Genomic DNA, 17,809 nt, shown 5'->3' on the forward strand with positions numbered 1-17,809 from the left:
ATGCCTGGGAAGTGAGGTGCCCACCTCCACCTTTGGTACAAGGAAGACGGGACCAAGGGACATGGGGGAAGAGCAGGCACCCTCTCCCATCAAAGGCAGATCTGCCTGAAGCTCACCCTTGGCACCCAAAGCGGGTCGTCCAAGAGGCCCTTCCTTGGACAAGTCAAGAATGGCCCAGCAGACCGCACTCTGGTTGCAAAGCATTTTTCCTCGAAAGAGGGGAGTATTCCTGCGCTGAATCCCCTGCGTCCCCTGGCAGGGAGAAAAAGCTAAATTTAAAGGTGTGTTAACTGGGGCAGTCTGATCCGGCGTGCTCCAGCCGAGGATCCGCTGGGTCCCCACAGCTCAGCTGTCCCCACACCTGGCAGCAGCTGCCCTGCCTCACCTGCCCCTCCACATCCAGAAAGCTGTTACTGGCGCATTCTCTTTGGGAGGTCTACCGTGTGCCCCACACCTTGCCGGGCAGCCGGTATGTGGGCCCTGGAGCCAGATGGGCCTGAGCTTAAAGCCCAGCCCACCACTTCCCATGTCCTGGAGTATGGCACCCTCTGAGCCTCAGCTTTCTCATCTGCAAAATGGGTCCAATGAGAGCGCTCACCTCACAAGTGACAGGCACTGCTCATTACCTCTTCTCTCCCCAACATTCACTGGCTTAAAAAGTATGTTCTGAGCACCTGCTGTGTGCCAGGTACTGAGGCCACAGCAGTGAATGACACCGTCCAAAATCCCTGCCTTCAGGGAGCTGAAGTTCTAGAGAAGACGCAGCCCGTAAACAAGATAAAGTAAAATATATGTTCGGTCTGAACGTGGTAGTTCTACAGAGCTTCAAAGGAAGGGGGTGTGAAGTGTCAGCGGGTTGAAATATTCTGTGGGGTTTCTGGAATGTTGGGCATGTCTGGGGAAGTGTCCCAGGCAGGAGGAACAGGAATGCAAAGGCCCTGAGGTGGGAGTGAGCCTGGGAGCTTTGAGGAAGAGGAGGCCAATGCTCCCGCCTCCCCCTCTTCCTTGGCCCCTAGTGTAAAGTCCATATTTCCCAGCTTCCGCTGCTCCTGGGTTTGGCCTTGTAGCTAAATTCTACCCAATGGGAAGAAGAGAAGGTGTCATGTGCATCTTGCAGGAAAAGTCCTTAAAGGGAAGAGGTGCACCATTGTTCTCTGAAACTTCCTGCTTCCTGTTGGCTGGAATGCAGATGGGATGGATGGAGCTTGAGCAGTCATATTGGATCAAGAGGTGGAAATTCAAGTGCTGAGAAAGGCAGAGCCAGAAGATGGCAGGAGCCTGGGTCCCTGTCACAGCCCTGGATAGCCTCCCTCAGAGAGGATTAATTCCTATCTAATTCAAACCTCTAGCACTGGGGGTCTTCCACCCCGTGTAACCAATCCTAATTCCAACTGATGCATTATGTAAAGTGCCTGTCACATGATGCCCTTTGTTCATGCCTACTACGATTTTCCTCTGTATTAGTAAAGGAGAATAAGAAATGTGCCCTGCACTTGAGAAGTTTAGAACCCCAGTGGGGGAGTCCGCGGGCCTGACTCTCAGCCCCAGCCAGCTGTGTGACCAAGGGCAAGCAGCCTCGCCTCTCTGTCTCAGCTGCTCCAATTCCAAAGAGAGAGGATTGGCCCCAATAATCTCCAGGAGTTTGGAGAAGGGAGGGTTGGGCAAACTGCAACAGTGAAAACAGGAGAAAGATGAGAAAGGTGAGGAACAGTGAGATTTGGACGAGCAAAAGAAAGGCCTTTGGGAGGGGGATGGGGTAGGTCCATCAGGGCTCCTCTGTTGCCAGCGCCACCTGACCCGGTGGGTGGACGGCGGATTTATCGGCTATGGAAGGGGACACCCAGGAGTTCCCTCTTCCTAGCTAGGTTTAGGGCAACCTAATCTGACTCACCAGTTCCACATCATGGAGTCCGTTCATTTCTTTTCTTTTCTTTTTTTTTTTTTTTGGCCACTCGGCATGTGGGATCTTAGTTCCCCTACCAGGAATCGAACCCACATCTCCTGCGTTGGAATCGCGGAGTCTTAACCACTGGACCGCCAGGGAAGCCCCGATTCCGTTCATTTCAACACCCAACTTCTGGTCCCATTTTCAGTATTAGGAATCCCTTTGGTTGCAAGTGGCAGAAACCCCCTCCCGAAGCCACCAAAAAGCAAAGACCAGCTTCCAACACTAGGCAGAGCATGAACTCCAGGCATGGCTGGATCCAAGCATTTGAATTCTCCCCGAGGGGTTCAGTCTCTCTGCTTCCCCTGGGCTGGTTCCTTCTCAGGCAGGCTGATGGGCTTAGTCACCAAGGCCAGGTCCACGCCCGTCACACAGCAAGATGAGAGGGCTAGTGTTGTGTCCTTTCAGGGCATAGAAGTGAGGTCTTACTCTGAGAAGGGAGGGGGCATGGGAGAAGGCTTGATAAAGATGGCGAGAGCTGGGGATGCCCGCTGGACAGGGGGGTAGGACATCCCAGGCAGAGGGGACAGCCAGGCAAGCTCCTGCAGTTCAGTGCTGCCAGACTGGGAGATACTTGGTAGGAGCAGGAGAAGAGGCCCGGGGGGTCAGCTGGAGGCTTAACACAAAGAGCCCTGAGTGCCAGACTGAGCATTTGAGGCTCTGTCCTCGGGCAGTGGGGAGCTATGCAAGGGTATAGAGTGTGGAGTGGGGGGGGGGGGCACGACCACGTTTTCATCCCTTGTTGGTGCAGTGGAAGGTGTATGATAGCAAGGCGGAAAACTGGAGGCAACCAGGAGAGCAGGGAGGGGGCTTCTGTGTCACCAGCCTGCACCACATGGCTTGCCTGGGGTGGGGTGGGGTCAGAGAAGTTCTGGAATCAAGTCAACAGGACTGAAATGTGGAGGGTGAGGAGCCTGGCACTGGGGAAGTCTGGGAGACCGATCCCTGATGTGGCTACCAACTGGCTTCAGGCTGGTAGAAGGCAAGAGACAGGAGAAACTGGTATTGCCACCTCCAGGGACTGGAAGAGCCACAGCGTCTTTGTGATTCAAAGTGGCTGATTCTTGGTTGCCTCCAGAGATGGGGAGCTCACCCCTTATGACCCAAATAAACCCTGGACTCAAATCTATCCCCCTAGAGTCAGGCACAGCTCCATGCCCCATGCCCACACCATGGGGGCCTCCCTCACCCAGGCCAGCACTTGTTGCTTTGGGCACCTGACGCTGTCTCCTTTTAAGACTGTCGTCCAGGGCTTCCCTGGTGGCACAATGGTTAAGAATCCACCTGCCAATGCAGGGGACATGGGTTCGACCCCTGGTCTGGGAAGATCCCACGTGCCACGGAGCAACTAAGCCCATGCGCCACAACTACTGAGCCTGCGCTCTAGAGCCCGCAAGCCACTACTACTGAGCCCGCATGCCACAACTACTGAAGCCAGCGCGCCTAGAGCCTGTGCTCCGCAACAAGAGAAGCCACTGCAGTGAGAAACCCGCGTACCACAATGAAGAGTAGCCCCCGCTCGCCACAACTAAAGAAAGCCCGCGCACAGCAACGAAGACCCAACACAGCAAAAAATAAATAAATAAAACTAAATTAAAAAAAAAAAGACTGTCCTCCAGTCTCAACACCTCTGGTTTCTCTGGTTATTCATTCCAGGGAAGGGCCTCCCAGAGTGTGAGACAAGGACCCCTGGGGGTCCTGGGGAGGATGTCGATGTTTCTCAGACACCAAGTATCATGGTTTTGCAGAGAGAGAAAGCAGACCCCTTCGACCTCCTCCCATCTCTCTGGCTGCATCAAGGAGAAAGTCTCCATGGGGTGTTGGGGTGTCTTAAGCACAGGCTCATGGCCTTGCTGAGCAGAGCAGGCAGACTTCCATTGTGGGCCTGGGGCCGCTGAAGTGGCTGGTGTGACTCTAATGGTGCTGCTGGGTTTCCGCTGTGGCTACTTTGACGCTGCATTTCTATTTTGGGCAAGTGATGATGGTTTGCCATATATGGTTGGCCCCCAGTGACCCTGCTGAATGCTGGCTGCAGGGTCCCCAGCCCCTTGGTCCAAAGCAGCGCCCGTGGCTGGGAAGGGGGCGCTGGGGCACACCCTGGGATGATCCCACAGCCAGATCCATGGAGCACAGGGAGCCTGACGAGCAGGAAAGCTCCCTGCAAACGCTGCCAGCATCAGTAAATTACACCACCACAGAGAAAGACGTCCTCCCCCTTGCTCGCCTCCTACCTGCTTCCTTCACTGGCAATAACCCTTTGCCGGTTGGAGGGTCCCCTTCTGGAATGTTCCCCTTGGACTTACTGTCTCCTGTGTAACGTGAATGGGATTGTGCAGTTTGTATTGTATCACATTCCAGGTAAGTGGTGGTTGTTTTTGACAACCAGAGATTTTAGCATTTTAATACACATAGTTTCCTAGTTTTTGTTGCATAATATTGCATGATATTGAATATCTGTAATTCTTGTAACTGGGCCTCTATTGCCAGAAGTCACATGACATCTTAGAGGCACAGACAGCCTTCTGGGGTACCAGAAAATTAAATTCTGGGCATCTTGCTTCATCACCCTGCTGAGATCAGCTTCATCCTTGTCCAAGCGGAGTCCTCCACTCATAGAAAGAGTTGTAAGGGAGATCGCAGAGCGACAGCTGAGAGCCAGGCCCCCAGGCCATCAAATGCTCATCAAGTTGTCCTCTGAGCTGGAAGCTGGTGCTGCCTGGCCCTACAGAGGAGGAAACTGAGGCTGGGAGGGGGCAGCACCTGCCTCTGGCACAGCTGGGTTGGCGCTGTGGAGGCCCCACTCCTATCGCCCAAGGATGGCTGCTCTGCCAGGAGGCCTCCAGTTCCAGATGATTTTTTTCCTGTGGCCCCAATTTTCCCTTAATGTCGTTGATGATGATAAGGATATTCATAGTGGTTGACATTTTGAGGGCTTTCTTTGCTCCAGGCACCAGCAGCCCTCTCCAGGGGCCAGGTACTGAAATGAGATCCTTGTTGTTAGAGGAGTTGACTGAGGGCGTTGGAATCCCAGTCAGAAGGGTCCACAGTGTTGTCTGGGCTCTGTGGCTTGCTTACCTCCCCGGACGGGAAGCTCACTCTCCTTCCCCTCCCTGTGACCGCGCGGCACTGGCTCCACGCTCCAAGGTGTGGGTTTCCGGAATGGGCAGGGGTGCGCGCCCCGCAGCGCCAGGCCGGGGAGCGGCGTGCAGCTCGAGAACGCCGCCGGCCCCCGCCCGGGCCTTGCAGGAGGCGCCTGGGGCCTCGGAGGCGGGGCGGGGAGGGGCCGCCGGCGGCGGCGGCGCGCTAAGCAGACCGCAGTAAGACCGGCGCTAGGACCCGCGGGGGCCTCCCAGGCCGCCGCGCCTCCCGATCCCCCGCTCCTCAATCCCAGCCTTCCCCCCCAAAATGAGGAAGCGGAGCAACTTGCTCCAAGTTGTGCAGCCGGGGCCGCCTTGGGGTGCGCAGCCGGGGCGCGGGGGCCCTCCTGGGGGCGGGCGCGGGGTGCGGCCCAGGGGCGACCCCTGAACAGGTGAGCGCGCCGGTGGGGATGGTGGGGAGAGACGGTGGGACAGTGGAGGGACCCCAAGGGCTCGCGGGTGGGGTTATGCCGGGCGAGCGCGGGAGGGGCCGGTGTGCGAGCGCGAGCGTGCGCGTCCGGGGCGCGCGGCCGGTACGCGGCTGGGGCGGGGGTGGTTAGATGCGACCAGGAGCGGGGTGGGGTGGGGTGGTATTTTTGTGGGTGCGGGTGTGCGCGTCTGCAAGCCCCTGGGTGTGTGTATCCGCGGGTCCACGTGGAGGGATGTGCGCGTGTCTCCGAGCTGCATGTGCGCGGCCCTGCGTGTAGCTCTGCGTGCCCGAGTGGCCCAGCGTCTGGCGCCCAGGTGTTCAAGTGTGGGTTTGTGGGGGGGGGCCGGTACACACGTTTCCGAATGTCCGAGAGTCTGTGCGTGTGTTCACACATGTAGACGTGTGTGCACAACTGTCTCTAGGAGAACCTGCTTTTGCTTGCATACCCGCGTGCCTGCGGTTACCTGTGTCCACCTGTGTGTTTCTGTGTGTTCTCGTGTGTACATGGATCAGTATGCGTGTGAGTACACGTAGGGCTGGGGATTTCTGGGGGCATATATTCGAGGAGCAGAGACTCACCCCTCCCAACCTGTCCCACTGCCCAGCCACCTGGTGGGGTCCATGGGGGAAGCAGGGGGAGGAAATGCCCGGGCCCCAGCAGCAGTGAGGGACTTTGTGTGTCCGTCCTGGGTCGGCGTGGGGTGGGAGAGGAGAGAGGCTCAGCTGGCGGCCACAGGAGCCCAGCAGGGCTGCACTGCTCTGGCCCCCACCCCCTCCAGGGTCAGAGATTCTTAGGAATGACCTTGAATCATCCTGTATTTCCTTGTCCTGTCCCTGCCTACTTACCAGAAAAGAGGAAGAACCAGGCTCCATTAGGTGGCTCCAAGCTCCCCACGCACTGTGTGGGCTGCTGGGGCCTGAGTCAGCCCCTGGCCACTTGCTCTGTGCCTGCCTTGTGCCTCAGTTTCCCTTTGGGGATGATGGCGGGGCCAGGCTCCATGCTAAGGAACTCTCCCAGGGAAAGACCACCTCCCCAGAGGGGCTTGGGGAGCCCCTACAAGCCTGGGGAGGCCGGCTGGCTGTCACCTCCACCTGGCCTGGGCTGGAAGTGGTAGTCATGGCCCCTGGGGCCCCAGCCTCGCTTGAATCTGGGCTCTCCAGCTGGTCTCTGCCCCCTCCCCAGGGGAGCCCTCGCTTCCTCCACGCCTGGCACCCCTCACCCATCTCAGCCAGGATGCCAACGGTGAGTACCCCCAACTTGGGTGCCTGTGCCCCGGCCCTTCCTCTGCTCAGTCCACAGGAGCTCTGCTCCATGGGGAGTGGGAGGTTTACTCTCTGACCCGTGGCCCCTTGGCGGTGTCTGCCAATCTTCCTCTATCACTTGGTGTTGCTCTTCTTTCACCCTTCCCTCCTGCCCTCCTGCCCTGGGCCCCGGCTCTGTCACTCTGATATGTCCTCTGTCCGCTGCTCCCTCACCCGCTCTCCTCTCCTCTCTCACTGTGTGCTGTTTGTGGTCTCTGCCTGAATCCAGTCTTTCTCTCTCCTCTGGACCTCTCTCTCCCCTCACCCCCGCATCTCTCTCATGACCCCTTTCCCCCTCTCGGCACCCCCCCCCCCCCAGAGGCGCTGGGCCCCAGGCACCCAATGCATCACCAAGTGTGAGCACACGCGCCCCAAGCCCGGGGAGCTGGCCTTCCGCAAGGGTGACGTGGTCACCATCCTGGAGGCCTGCGAGGTGAGTGGGGTGGGGAGGTGTGCTTGGGGAGAGGGGACTCCGCCAGGAAACCACCCCACCGACCCCACCTGGCTCCCTTCCCGCAGAACAAGAGCTGGTACCGCGCCAAGCACCACGCCAGCGGGCAGGAGGGGTTGCTGGCGGCGGGCGCACTGCGGGAGCGCGAGGCCCTCTCGGCGGACCCCAAGCTCAGCCTCATGCCGTGAGTCGTGGGGAAGAGACCGGGACCAGGGCGGGGTCAGCGGGGCCCGGCCAGCCATGCCCAGCCCGCCTTCCCGCCGGCCGCAGGTGGTTCCACGGGAAGATCTCAGGCCAGGAGGCTGTGCAGCAACTGCAGCCGCCCGAGGACGGGCTGTTCCTGGTGCGAGAGTCCGCGCGGCACCCGGGCGACTACGTGCTGTGCGTGAGCTTCGGCCGTGACGTCATCCACTACCGTGTGCTGCACCGCGACGGCCACCTCACCATCGACGAGGCGGTCTGCTTCTGCAACCTCATGGATATGGTGGAGGTGTGGCCGCCACAGGCCCGGGACCCCAGAGCCCATGCCCCCCCATTGCGGAGATGGAGGGATGCCAGGCTCCGCCCTACCCCAACGGCTGGCTGGACATGGGACCCCAGAGGTGTCTGCTCCCCAATGGGGAGAAGGAGGGGCTGGTCTCCATGAGCCACCAAACCCTACAGTTGGTCTGAGTCCTCCAGGTCCCACCTCCAGAGACTGGGGTGACTCCTCTGGGGACACCTAGGAACCTCCAATTTGACACCAATGCCAAGACACTCCCCATCCTCCTGTTTCCTGCTAGTCTGCATCCTTTCCTGTTCCCATGGAAACCAGCCTAAAGAGTCCTGTGGGAACGAACCCCCTCTCCTCCTCCCCAGCTCCCACCCACCCCATCCAGAGATCCCTCCCTAGGAAGGGGATGGGATGCAGGGGTTCCCTCACCCACGGGGTGGGCTCATGGCTGCCTCTGCCCTGCCCCACCCTGCAGCATTACAGCAAGGACAAGGGGGCCATCTGCACGAAGCTGGTGAAACCCAAGAGAAAGCAGGGCACCAAGTCAGCGGAGGAGGAGCTGGCCAAGGGTAGGGGGCCCCGCCCTTCCTCTCAGTGTTAGCCTGGCCTGGGGAGGCAGGGCCCTGGGGCCTGGGCACACGGCCAAGGCCACATCACCTGAGCAGGTCGCTGTGCCTGGCTCTGCAGGCAGAAGACCTGGGCTGCCCTTGGGCCGGGCGGGGCACAATATTGATCTGGTTCTCACACCTGCTGCTTCCCCCCACCCCGACCCCTGCCCCTGTTCCCATCATCCCTGAGCCAGAAACCCTGGGCAGATCCTCGACGACCCCCGCCCTCCCACATCCTCTCCATGGGCAAGTTCTAACACCTGTTAAACCTGGCCCCTCCCCAGGACTTCCAGTGGTTAGGACTCTGCGCTTCCACTGCAGGGGGCAAGGGTTCACTCCCTGGTCCTTCCGGGAACTAAGATCCCGCAAGACGCCCGGCCCCTCCCTGCTTGGCTGCCCCTCCCTGCTCTAGCCCAGCCTCAGACCGTCCAGTCAGACCGCCTCTTTCCTGAGGGGAGAGTCCCCCTCTTCCTCCCAAACCCTGTGGCCTCAGAGGCAGCTGTCCACCGTGAAAATCACCCGTATCACTCCCCTGCCTAAAGGAGGGAGTTCGGGCAGCTCCACTGCCTTCCAGAACCTTCCCCTGTGGCTGAGCTATCTTTCCTGCTTCATCTACAAGGCCCTTCCTCTGTTCCACAAGCCCCTGGGGTTGTGTGACTCCTCGTTTCCTCTCATGCCTCTGTACTGTTGTGCCTTCTATTCCCCTCACCTGAAATGCTTTTCCAGCCCTTGAGTAGTGAAATCCTCCATGCTCAGAGCCAATGTGCCCTACCGTGGCCACCCCTTTTGAACCTGGCGATCGTGGCTGTCTCCTTGGAAGCGTCTTGGGGATGGCACCTGGGTGGAGGCTGGTGTCACCGTGCCTGATTGTACTCAAGGGCTCGTGATTTGGAGAGGGGCTTTGGGGAGGAAGAGGAGGAGACCTACAGAATCTGCTGGGGGCCGGGGGGGGGGAAGAACACAGGGGTGCTTGAGAGAAAGATCAGGGAAGCTGGAACACAGATGATGACTTAGAGCGCTGGAAGATTCTGGAAGGTTCCAGAACCTTTACCAGAAGGTTCTGGAAGCTTTACCAGTCTCTTGTTGTATTTTTGGCCCGTGTGGGTGTCCCTGGGTGGTCGGGGATAAAGGATTGTAAAGAAAGAGCCCACAGGGTCCTTGGAAGGACACAGTCTCCAGATGGAACAGAGAAGTGCTCTGTTGCTTTTGGCCGCCCGATAACTGGTACCAGGAGTGCAGAGCCTCAGACACGCCCTTGGGCCACTGCTGGGGACGTGTGCCGTGGGAGACATGGCCTGGTCTCCCGCCAGGTGGAGCTGCCGTGGGAGGGGCTGGCACCTGGCAGCCCTCTGACCGGGTCTCCCCCTGACAGCTGGCTGGTTACTGAACCTGCAGCATTTGACGTTGGGAGCGCAGATTGGAGAAGGAGAGTTTGGAGGTGAGCGGGGGGCCTGGCAGGGGCTGAAGGAGGGTGGGGGTGGGGTCCCAGAGATGAATTCACATCCACATTTGATACCTACTTGCTGTGCGGCTGAGGACCCAAGGGCTCCTCTCTGTGAAAGGAGGTTCACGACAGCTGGGGCCAGGAGAAAGGTAGTTTAGGCAGGCACCCAGCGGGTGTGAGTCCTTCACAACCCTGGTCTCTTGCGCACGCTGGTCCCTCTGGTTCCTCTTTTGTTTTGTTGTTTTTTTTTTCCGGACCACACTGCATGGCATGCGGGATCTTAGTCCCCAACCGGGATGGAACCCCCGCCCCCTGCAGTGGAGGCGCTGATTCTTAACCACCAGATTGCCAGGGAAGTCCCTGGTCCCTCTGTTTTGTTGCCGTTGCCTGAAGTTATTATCCTGGAAGGTCCCGGGGCCTAGATCAGGGCTCACAGACCTTCTCTGGGAAGGGCTGGAGTGTGTATTTTCCATCTGTCACATCTGCTGAGCTCTGTCCTTGTAACAGGAAAGCAGCCACAGGCCGCAGGGAGATGAACAGGCATGGCCGTGTGCCAATAAAACTTTATTTATGGACACTGAAATTGAATTCTGTGTAATTTTCATGTCAAAAAATATTCTTCTCTTGATCTTTTTTCAACCATTTAAAAATGTAAAAACCCATTCTGAGCTTGCGGGCCTTGCAAAAACCCACGATGGGACTGGATTGGGCCCGAGGGCTGGAGTTGCAGACTGGTTTAGGTGATTCTCTTTGCTCAGGGATCTGGAGCTTGTAGGGGAGGGGTTTCCAGGCCTGGGGACCCACCGCTGCATCGGCATCCTTGGGGGTCAGTGTGAGTGGGTATGTCCCTGTGTCTGTCCAGTCTCTGTGGGGTCCTGATCTCCTCCCCCACCGGCCCCCAGCCGTCCTGCAGGGTGAGTACCTGGGACAGAAGGTGGCCGTGAAGAACATCAAGTGCGACGTGACAGCCCAGGCCTTCCTGGACGAGACGGCGGTCATGACGTGAGTCCTGGTGAGGGGAGGGCACCCTGGGGTGGGAGTCCAAGCCACCTTCACCCCACGCCCGCCTGCCCCCAGGAAGATGCAGCATAAGAACCTGGTGCGTCTGCTGGGTGTCATCCTGCACCAGGGCCTCTACATCGTCATGGAGCACGTGAGCAAGGTGGGGGCAGGGCCCGAGGGTCGGGCGGGGTGCGGCGGCCGAGCAGCCTCCAGCAGCCCTCACCCCACCCGTGTCTCCCACACAGGGTAACCTGGTGAATTTTCTACGGACGCGGGGCCGGGCCCTTGTGAACACCCCCCAGCTCCTGCAGTTTTCCCTGTGAGTGGGGCTCCCGGGGGCAGGGAGGCCGAGGCACGGAGCGGGGAGGAGCCTGGCCTTGGAAGTCTGTGGTCCAGGCACCCGAGCCCCGTGCCCACCACTCCTCCACTCCAGGCACGTGGCCGAGGGCATGGAATACCTGGAGAGCAAGAAGCTGGTGCACCGAGACCTGGCCGCCCGGAACATCCTGGTGTCCGAGGACCTGGTGGCCAAGGTCAGCGACTTTGGCCTGGCCAAAGCCGAGCGGAAGGGGCTGGACTCCAGCCGGCTTCCAGTCAAGTGGACGGCACCCGAGGCTCTCAAACACGGGGTGAGCCCCCCTTACCCCCCAGGGCCCTTGGAACCCTAGCTTCACTGTGCGACCCTGGACCTGTCTCTTGCCTCTCTGAACCTCCAAGGGAATGGCTCTGCCTCCCTGGTAAGCCCTTGGCCCATAATTGTTCCTTTTAGCCCCAGTCTGGGCCTTGGTCTCCTCATTTCTGAAACAGTCTTGGGCTCAGCAAGTGAGAGCAAGAATAACCTCGTTCTTGCACTGAGTCTGGGTTGGGGGGTGGGGCGGATTCAGAGGCAGGAGCCTATTGGGAGGAGACCTGGGACTAAAGGTCAACCCAGGGGGACTTCCTGGAGGAAGCAGGGGCTGGGGCAGAAGCCCTGAGGGGTCCCTCTCCCCATGATCTCCGGCCCCACAGAAGTTCTCCAGCAAGTCGGACGTCTGGAGTTTCGGGGTGCTGCTGTGGGAGGTCTTCTCATATGGCCGGGCTCCATACCCCAAGATGGTGAGCAGGGGCGGGGGGGGCGGCGCTGGGTCCCCCGCAGGTCTAGGGGTCGTGATCCTGACCCCCAGCCCGCACCGGCGTGCCCTCTGCCCGTAGTCGCTGAAGGAGGTGTCAGAGGCCGTGGAGAAGGGGTACCGCATGGAGCCCCCCGAGGGCTGCCCGGGTCCCATCCACGCCCTCATGGGCAGCTGCTGGGAGGCTGAGCCCGCTCGCCGGCCGCCCTTCCGCAAACTGGCTGAGAAGCTGGCCCGGGAGCTGCGCAGCGCGGGCGCCTCGGCCCCCAACGGGGGGCAGGATGCAGACGGTCCCACCTTGCCCCGCAGCCAGGAGCCCTGACCCTGCCTGCGGGGCCTCGGGCCCCAGAGGACTGAGACAGTGGGGGGCACAGGGTGGGGACTCGGGCCAGGCCTGAGGAGGGGCAGGGCCAGCGAGCTGCCCGCCCGGCTCACATCACAGGGTCAGGCTGCGTTGGGGTGGTCTCTGGGCAGCCCGTGGGCACCACGGCCCCAGGGAAGTGAAGGATTAGCGCCTGGATAAAGACTGGTTCCAAGGACTGGGTGTCTGAGTCTCTCTCTGCTACCACTCTGGGGGCCCCGTCACTCACCAGGGGTGATCTGCCTGCGCAGTTGTCTGCCCACTGAGGGGTTCACCCCGCTAGGACCTTGCAGCCCAGAGGGGCATATATTTCCCCTGGGATGGGGCCAGGAGACCCCCACGCCAGGGATCATAGCCACCCATGGAGCCACTTGCCATCACCCACGGGTCCGCCACTTCCTTTGGTGGCAAGGACCCCACCATAGCCCTCAGGGTCCCAGGTGCAAAGGACAGTGGGAGAGTGCCAGCGGCTGCGGACATCCGAGTCCCCTGTCTTGGCATCCTCTTCTCCCCAGCCTTGCCCCTCGTCCCCTCCTGGGGCACTCCGGTGTGGCTACGTCCTCCACCTGTCACGACCCAACAGCCTCACCCGGTGACTCCAGGGAACACTCGCTGAAAAAAGCCAGCCACACGGCCTGTCCCAAGGCCCTGCCCCTCCCGTCCACTCTCGAGCAGGGGCTGGGGGCTCCAGTCTTGCACCCCCGGGTTCGAATCCTGACTCGACCCGTAGCTGTGTGGCCCGGGCTTGCCGTGAACCACTGCGTCAAACTGAGGGCATGTCTGGGATGGGGGATGTTAGTGCTAAACTCGGGGTGTCCTGGGCAAACTAGAGGGGCAGCCCCCCTCCATGGGCCCCCAAAGCCTCCTCTATGATCAGGTGTCTTTTCCGGGGAGACGCGAGGACCCTGAGGGCTCACACCAGTGAAGGACTGAGAGCACACAGCTGGTGCTCAGCTATTACTGTAGCTGTCAGCCATCCGCTCTCTGATGATGCTCCCAGACAGCCAGCCTCTAGGCTGCCTGGAGAGGGGGTCTCTGGCCAGCTCGGTGTGGGCCCCTCCCCAGGACCCCCTGAGCTGGTGAGGGGACACCAGGCCACAGCACGGCCTCCCACCTTGACTGCCCCACCCCTGCCTGAGCAGAGCCTGAGAAATGTCTCAAGGTCACACTGACCTCCTGCAGTTCCCCCCCTGAGCCCCGCCCACCCTCTGGCCTCAGTTTCCCCACCAGCACCCGAAGGGGTTTAGCGATTCTTCCTGGGGGAGAAAATGAAGGGTGGGAGGCCGGAGGGGCTGAGAGTGGCCTGGCCCCCGCCTAATCCAGATGGAAGGGGCCGCCTGTCACCGTGGCCCCGCACCGCCCTGGCCTGCCCCTAATCCGGCGCTCTAAGCTGACACAGCGTCTGGACCTTCAGCCGCATCCTGCTAAATCGCCAAAGCCCCCTGCGCCTAACACCCAAATCCCTCCTGCGCCTCTTAACCCACCCGGGGCCAATTAGCTAATTGGGGCCTGTGAACAGAGCAGCTCTTTAGCGTTTCCAAGTGATGAAGCGGTTAGGGGAATTACCTGCCCCCACTCCACAGGCCCCCAGCCCACCGTACAGGCGGGGCAGCTGAGGCCTGGAGAAGCCCCAGGAGCCTCTGGAAACACTAGCCGGCCCTCCGGCCTGGGCTCAGGGCTTCTGGGGCCTCCTTGCCTGGCCGACCCCTTGGGTATCAAGCCCCCTGCCCACCGGGCCGTCCCTCCTCGTCCAAGGCCGCTCGCCCCTGCCCCCGACTTCTCCAGGGCCTGCACCCCTTTGCTGCATGTGAGTGTGTCTGAGCGTGTGCACTCATGCCGTGTGTGAGTGCCTGTCTCCATCTTTTTCTCCGTGTGTGCCTTTCCCCTACAAAGCCAACATTCCCTACATTCCCTTATCTCTACAAAGCCAGCAGAGATGAGATAAGGACTTATCTCTGCTTCCTCTGCACTCACTCCCTAGTCCATCCACGGGCCTGGGTCTCCCGCCTTCCTCCGCCCCTGGGACAAACTTCCTCTGTCCTCCTCCTGGGCCTCATCCTGCCCCCTCTCAACCCCGGTGCCCCTCCTCTCTGTTTTCAGGGCACCCCCTCCCCCGGCCTGAGCCCCCAGGCTCCTTGGACTGGGGAGGGGGGTTGGCAAACCAGTCTCAGGGGCTTCCCAAGATCCTGCTCCGGCTCTCAGGCCACCGCCTGAGGGACAGTCCCATCATCCACCTGTCCCAAAAACAGGACCTGGGTATACCGGTCCTCTTCCCTCCTCCTCAGACTTTCTCCCTCCAGATCTCTCTCCTGCCTCTCCCCTGACCTTGCTCTGACCAGGCCTCTAGCATCCTCCTGGCCTCCCATCTTGCACACAATAGCTACTCATGCAAAATGCCATCTGTGCCCCTCCCATGCTCCACAACCTCCCATGGCTCCCCAGTACCCACCCCTTCACACCCAGTCTTGTCAGAATTTACAGCCTTATACTCCATCTCCCACTCTGATCACCTTCATTGAAAGAGCAACCTTCCCTCCCCTGCTTGAGTTTTCTCACCAGGCTTCTGACCACCTGACATGGTATATTATATAGTTACAGATTATCTGTCTGTCTGTCTCCTCCACTAGGATGCCAGTTCCAAGATTTGTGTCTGTTTTGTTCACTGCTGTGAACAGTACCTGGTATACAGTAAGCTCGATGAGTGTTTACTGAGTGACTGAAAAGTGAACTTCTATTCATACCTCAAAACCCAGCTAAAATGCCCCATACTCCTTTGCCCTGCACAGTGCCCAGGGGGCCAACTGGAATTGCCTTCACCTCTGGGGACCTCAGCTTCCCTAACCCCTGTTGACATCTGTGAATCTGAGAGGTTCTTTTTCTCACACCAGATGATTAAAAAAAAAAGAGCCTTAACAGTGGACATTCATTAAGCACTCGCTGTATGCCAGTCACTGTACGATGCTCTTTCCTTTCATCAGTTCATTGAATCCCTGTGAGAGCCCCATGGGGTAAGTCCTGTTATCGCCGTTTTACAGCTAGGGAAACTGAGGCCCAGAGAGGGGGAGGCTCTTGTTTATATCCTACAGCGAGGGGTGGCAGACCCAGGCTAAATGGTGTCCCTCCAACCCCTGGAGCCCGGCCCTCCCTCTGTGGCTCAGAGCAACCAGCACCTGGGCGGGAGGGGCCCCCTCAATTAATCACCTCGTTAATCCTCCTTCCCACCCGACCCCAACCCCTCGAGTCTGGCTGGGCCAGGCCAGCAGCAGACGGAGCTGGGCCGGCAGGGGCTGTCAGAGGACCTGCTGGGAGCGGTGAGCACTGGGCAGGTGGGCACAGGTGGGCCTGGGTGGGAGTTGGGGGCACAGAGAGCCCCCAGGGCAGAAGACTGGGGGTAAGGAAGTGTTCTTAGGGCAGTGTCCCAGTTCCTGCCTTCCTGGGGGTCCTAGACACAGAGACAGAGAGATAAAGGGAGACAGAGGCAGTCAGGGAGAGCTCCAGAGGGAAAGAGAAAGAGAGGCGGGGAGACAGAGACGCAGAGAAAAATGATCAGAGAGAAGCAAGTGGAGACAGGGTCAGATGATCCGACATGGACAGAGAGGCTGGGGAGGCAGAAGGAATGCAGGACCCACTGGAGGGAGAAGCCCCTCCATATCTTACCCCAGACCCAGCAGGGCCGGGGGCTCCCCCCGCCCTCCCCAGCCTCAGTCCCTCCCGTGTCTCACCGCCATCTGTCCTGCCGCCGCCCCGCCAGGTGGGGGTGAGGAGGAGCCATGTTCCTGAGCCCGGGCGAGGGGCCAGCGGCTGAGGGTGGGCGGCCAGGGCCTGGCGAGGAGGCCCCCAAGAAGAAGCACCGGAGGAACCGCACGACCTTCACCACGTACCAGCTGCACCAGCTGGAGCGGGCGTTCGAGACCTCCCACTACCCGGACGTTTACAGCCGCGAGGAGCTGGCCGCCAAGGTGCACCTGCCCGAGGTGCGCGTGCAGGTGAGGGGGCCCCCTGACAACCCGAGGAGGGAGCCGGTGCCAGGTATGAACCCTCCCAGTGCATGGAAGGCTTCCCGGAGGAGGGGACGTGGGACTGGGGCCTTGATTTTGACTAGGAATTTGCCAGCTAGAAAGGAGAAAGGGCATTTTTTCTAGCCCTCCAGAGCAATGTGTGTGAAGGTGTGGAGGGGTGAAATAGGAGGCATTTCCACAGAGCTGGGTTGTTGAGGCAGGCGGAAGCAGAGGCAGAGAAGGAGCTTGGGAAGGGCCTCAAATGCCGAGCTCAGTGGCCGGAACTTCATGCCAAGGGCCAAGAGAGACCAGGAGGGAGGCCAGGGAGCCTGAGGGGGCCTGAGCAAAGGGAAGGCAAGGAGAGCCTGGATTCAGAAGGACTTGGGCTGATTTGATGGGGGCCAAGAGGCAGAGATCCTGCTCTCAAAACAGCCGTCTCCTTGGGGCAGGTAACACAATATGTTGGCACTGCAACAGGTGGGGGTCAGGTTAGACAGCAGGCAGAACCCCGAGAGGCTGCGAGACCCAGAGCAGGAAAGAGTGGCCTCGCCTCACCCCACCAGCCCTGACCAGGAGCACCTCTCTTGCTGCTTCCAGGTGTGGTTCCAGAACCGCCGGGCTAAGTGGCGCCGCCAGGAGCGTCTGGAGTCAGGCTCCGGGGCGTGGCAGCCCCGAGGCTCCCCGAGGCCCCAGCACTGCCTTGCCCGCCCTCCCGCCATGCCACTGCCCCTGGAGCCCTGGCTGGCCCTGGGACCCCAGCCGTGCCAGGACTCCGCGCCTCCTGGGCCCGGGTCCAGGGCTGCAGGGGTCCTTTGGGCCCCACGCCTTTGGTCCAGCCTTCACGGACGGTTTCACCCTGGAGGAGGCGTCCTTGCGACTGCTGGCCAAGGAGCACGTGCAGGCTCTGGACAGGGCCTGGCCATCGGCCTGAACGTGGTGCCTGCCCGGCCTTCCCTCCTCAGCCTGTCTGTGGCCACCCACGCCGGGTCCCCCACCCCACCCCCACCTCCTTACCCTGCCTTGCAGGGTAACTGGCACCCAGTTTCAAGAAGGAGGTGGCCAGAAGATCCCTGGCCAGGGGGATGGGTCCCTGGCCTGGTCTCAAGGGAGTCTGTGCCCTCGTGGGGCCTCAGTCTCCTCATCTGTCAAGTGGGTGTGGGTGGGCTGGATTCTGAGGTTCTTAGACTGCAATCAGGAGCCAGTGGGATGTGAATTCTGAGTTGATGAGTCTAAATCCCTCCGCCTGCCGCCCTCTCTCTAAGAAATAACAAGTAACAGCAGTAGCAGTTCATGTTCAACCCGCCCCCTTTCACTGTGTGCTCCCAGTGTGCCCATTGCTTTACCCCACGAGGTGGGCATGGCCACCAGCCCCATTTTTCAGGGGAGGAAACTGAGGCCCAGAGAGGGGAAGCCAGTTTCTTGAGGCCACACAGCCAGTAGGGGGCGGAGCTCTTTTTAAACTCATTGCCTGACTCCATCACCCCAGGCCCCATGCTGGACCCAGGCTGGGCGCTAACAGGGACTCTTGC

The 17,809-nt window shown here is 60.2% G+C and overlaps 2 protein-coding genes across 3 annotated transcripts; both read left to right on the forward strand.

Moving 5' to 3' along the window:
* Positions 1-5,357: 5,357 nt before the first annotated feature.
* Positions 5,358-12,460, forward strand: MATK (megakaryocyte-associated tyrosine kinase). Of its 2 annotated transcripts, none has more exons than XM_036846443.1 (13): positions 5,358-5,474; positions 6,696-6,755; positions 7,134-7,247; positions 7,334-7,449; positions 7,536-7,755; positions 8,234-8,327; positions 9,739-9,804; positions 10,713-10,812; positions 10,888-10,972; positions 11,058-11,131; positions 11,246-11,441; positions 11,821-11,907; positions 12,004-12,460. In XM_036846443.1, the coding sequence occupies exons 2-13, from the start codon at positions 6,747-6,749 to the stop codon at positions 12,241-12,243; spliced, it is 1,401 nt and encodes a 466-aa protein (XP_036702338.1). In that variant the 5' UTR covers positions 5,358-5,474; positions 6,696-6,746; the 3' UTR covers positions 12,244-12,460. The 2 variants fall into 2 exon arrangements, with proteins under 2 accessions (XP_036702338.1, XP_036702337.1); XM_036846442.1 differs by lacking the exon at positions 5,358-5,474 and adding an exon at positions 6,014-6,032 and having other exon boundaries at positions 6,742-6,755.
* A 3,592-nt stretch (positions 12,461-16,052) lies between these two features.
* Positions 16,053-17,211, forward strand: RAX2 (retina and anterior neural fold homeobox 2). Its single transcript, XM_036849346.1, is given in 6 exon segments — positions 16,053-16,268; positions 16,878-16,938; positions 16,941-16,980; positions 16,982-17,019; positions 17,022-17,048; positions 17,051-17,211. Coding segments are annotated over 6 exon segments (543 nt in total).
* The last annotated feature ends 598 nt before the right edge of the window (positions 17,212-17,809 follow it).

The sequence above is a fragment of the Balaenoptera musculus genome, chromosome 3, assembly GCF_009873245.2.
Source record: "Balaenoptera musculus isolate JJ_BM4_2016_0621 chromosome 3, mBalMus1.pri.v3, whole genome shotgun sequence".
In the NCBI taxonomy this organism is placed as follows: domain Eukaryota; kingdom Metazoa; phylum Chordata; class Mammalia; order Artiodactyla; family Balaenopteridae; genus Balaenoptera; species Balaenoptera musculus.

What these genes read in the sequence shown, in the direction of transcription:
- MATK (XM_036846442.1), top strand. An exon ending in CCCAAGCTCAGCCTCATGCC is followed by an intron (nt 7,450 to 7,535) that starts GTGAGTCGTGGG and finishes CGCCGGCCGCAG; the next exon opens with GTGGTTCCACGGGAAGATCT. An exon ending in TCATGGAGCACGTGAGCAAG is followed by an intron (nt 10,973 to 11,057) that starts GTGGGGGCAGGG and finishes TCTCCCACACAG; the next exon opens with GGTAACCTGGTGAATTTTCT.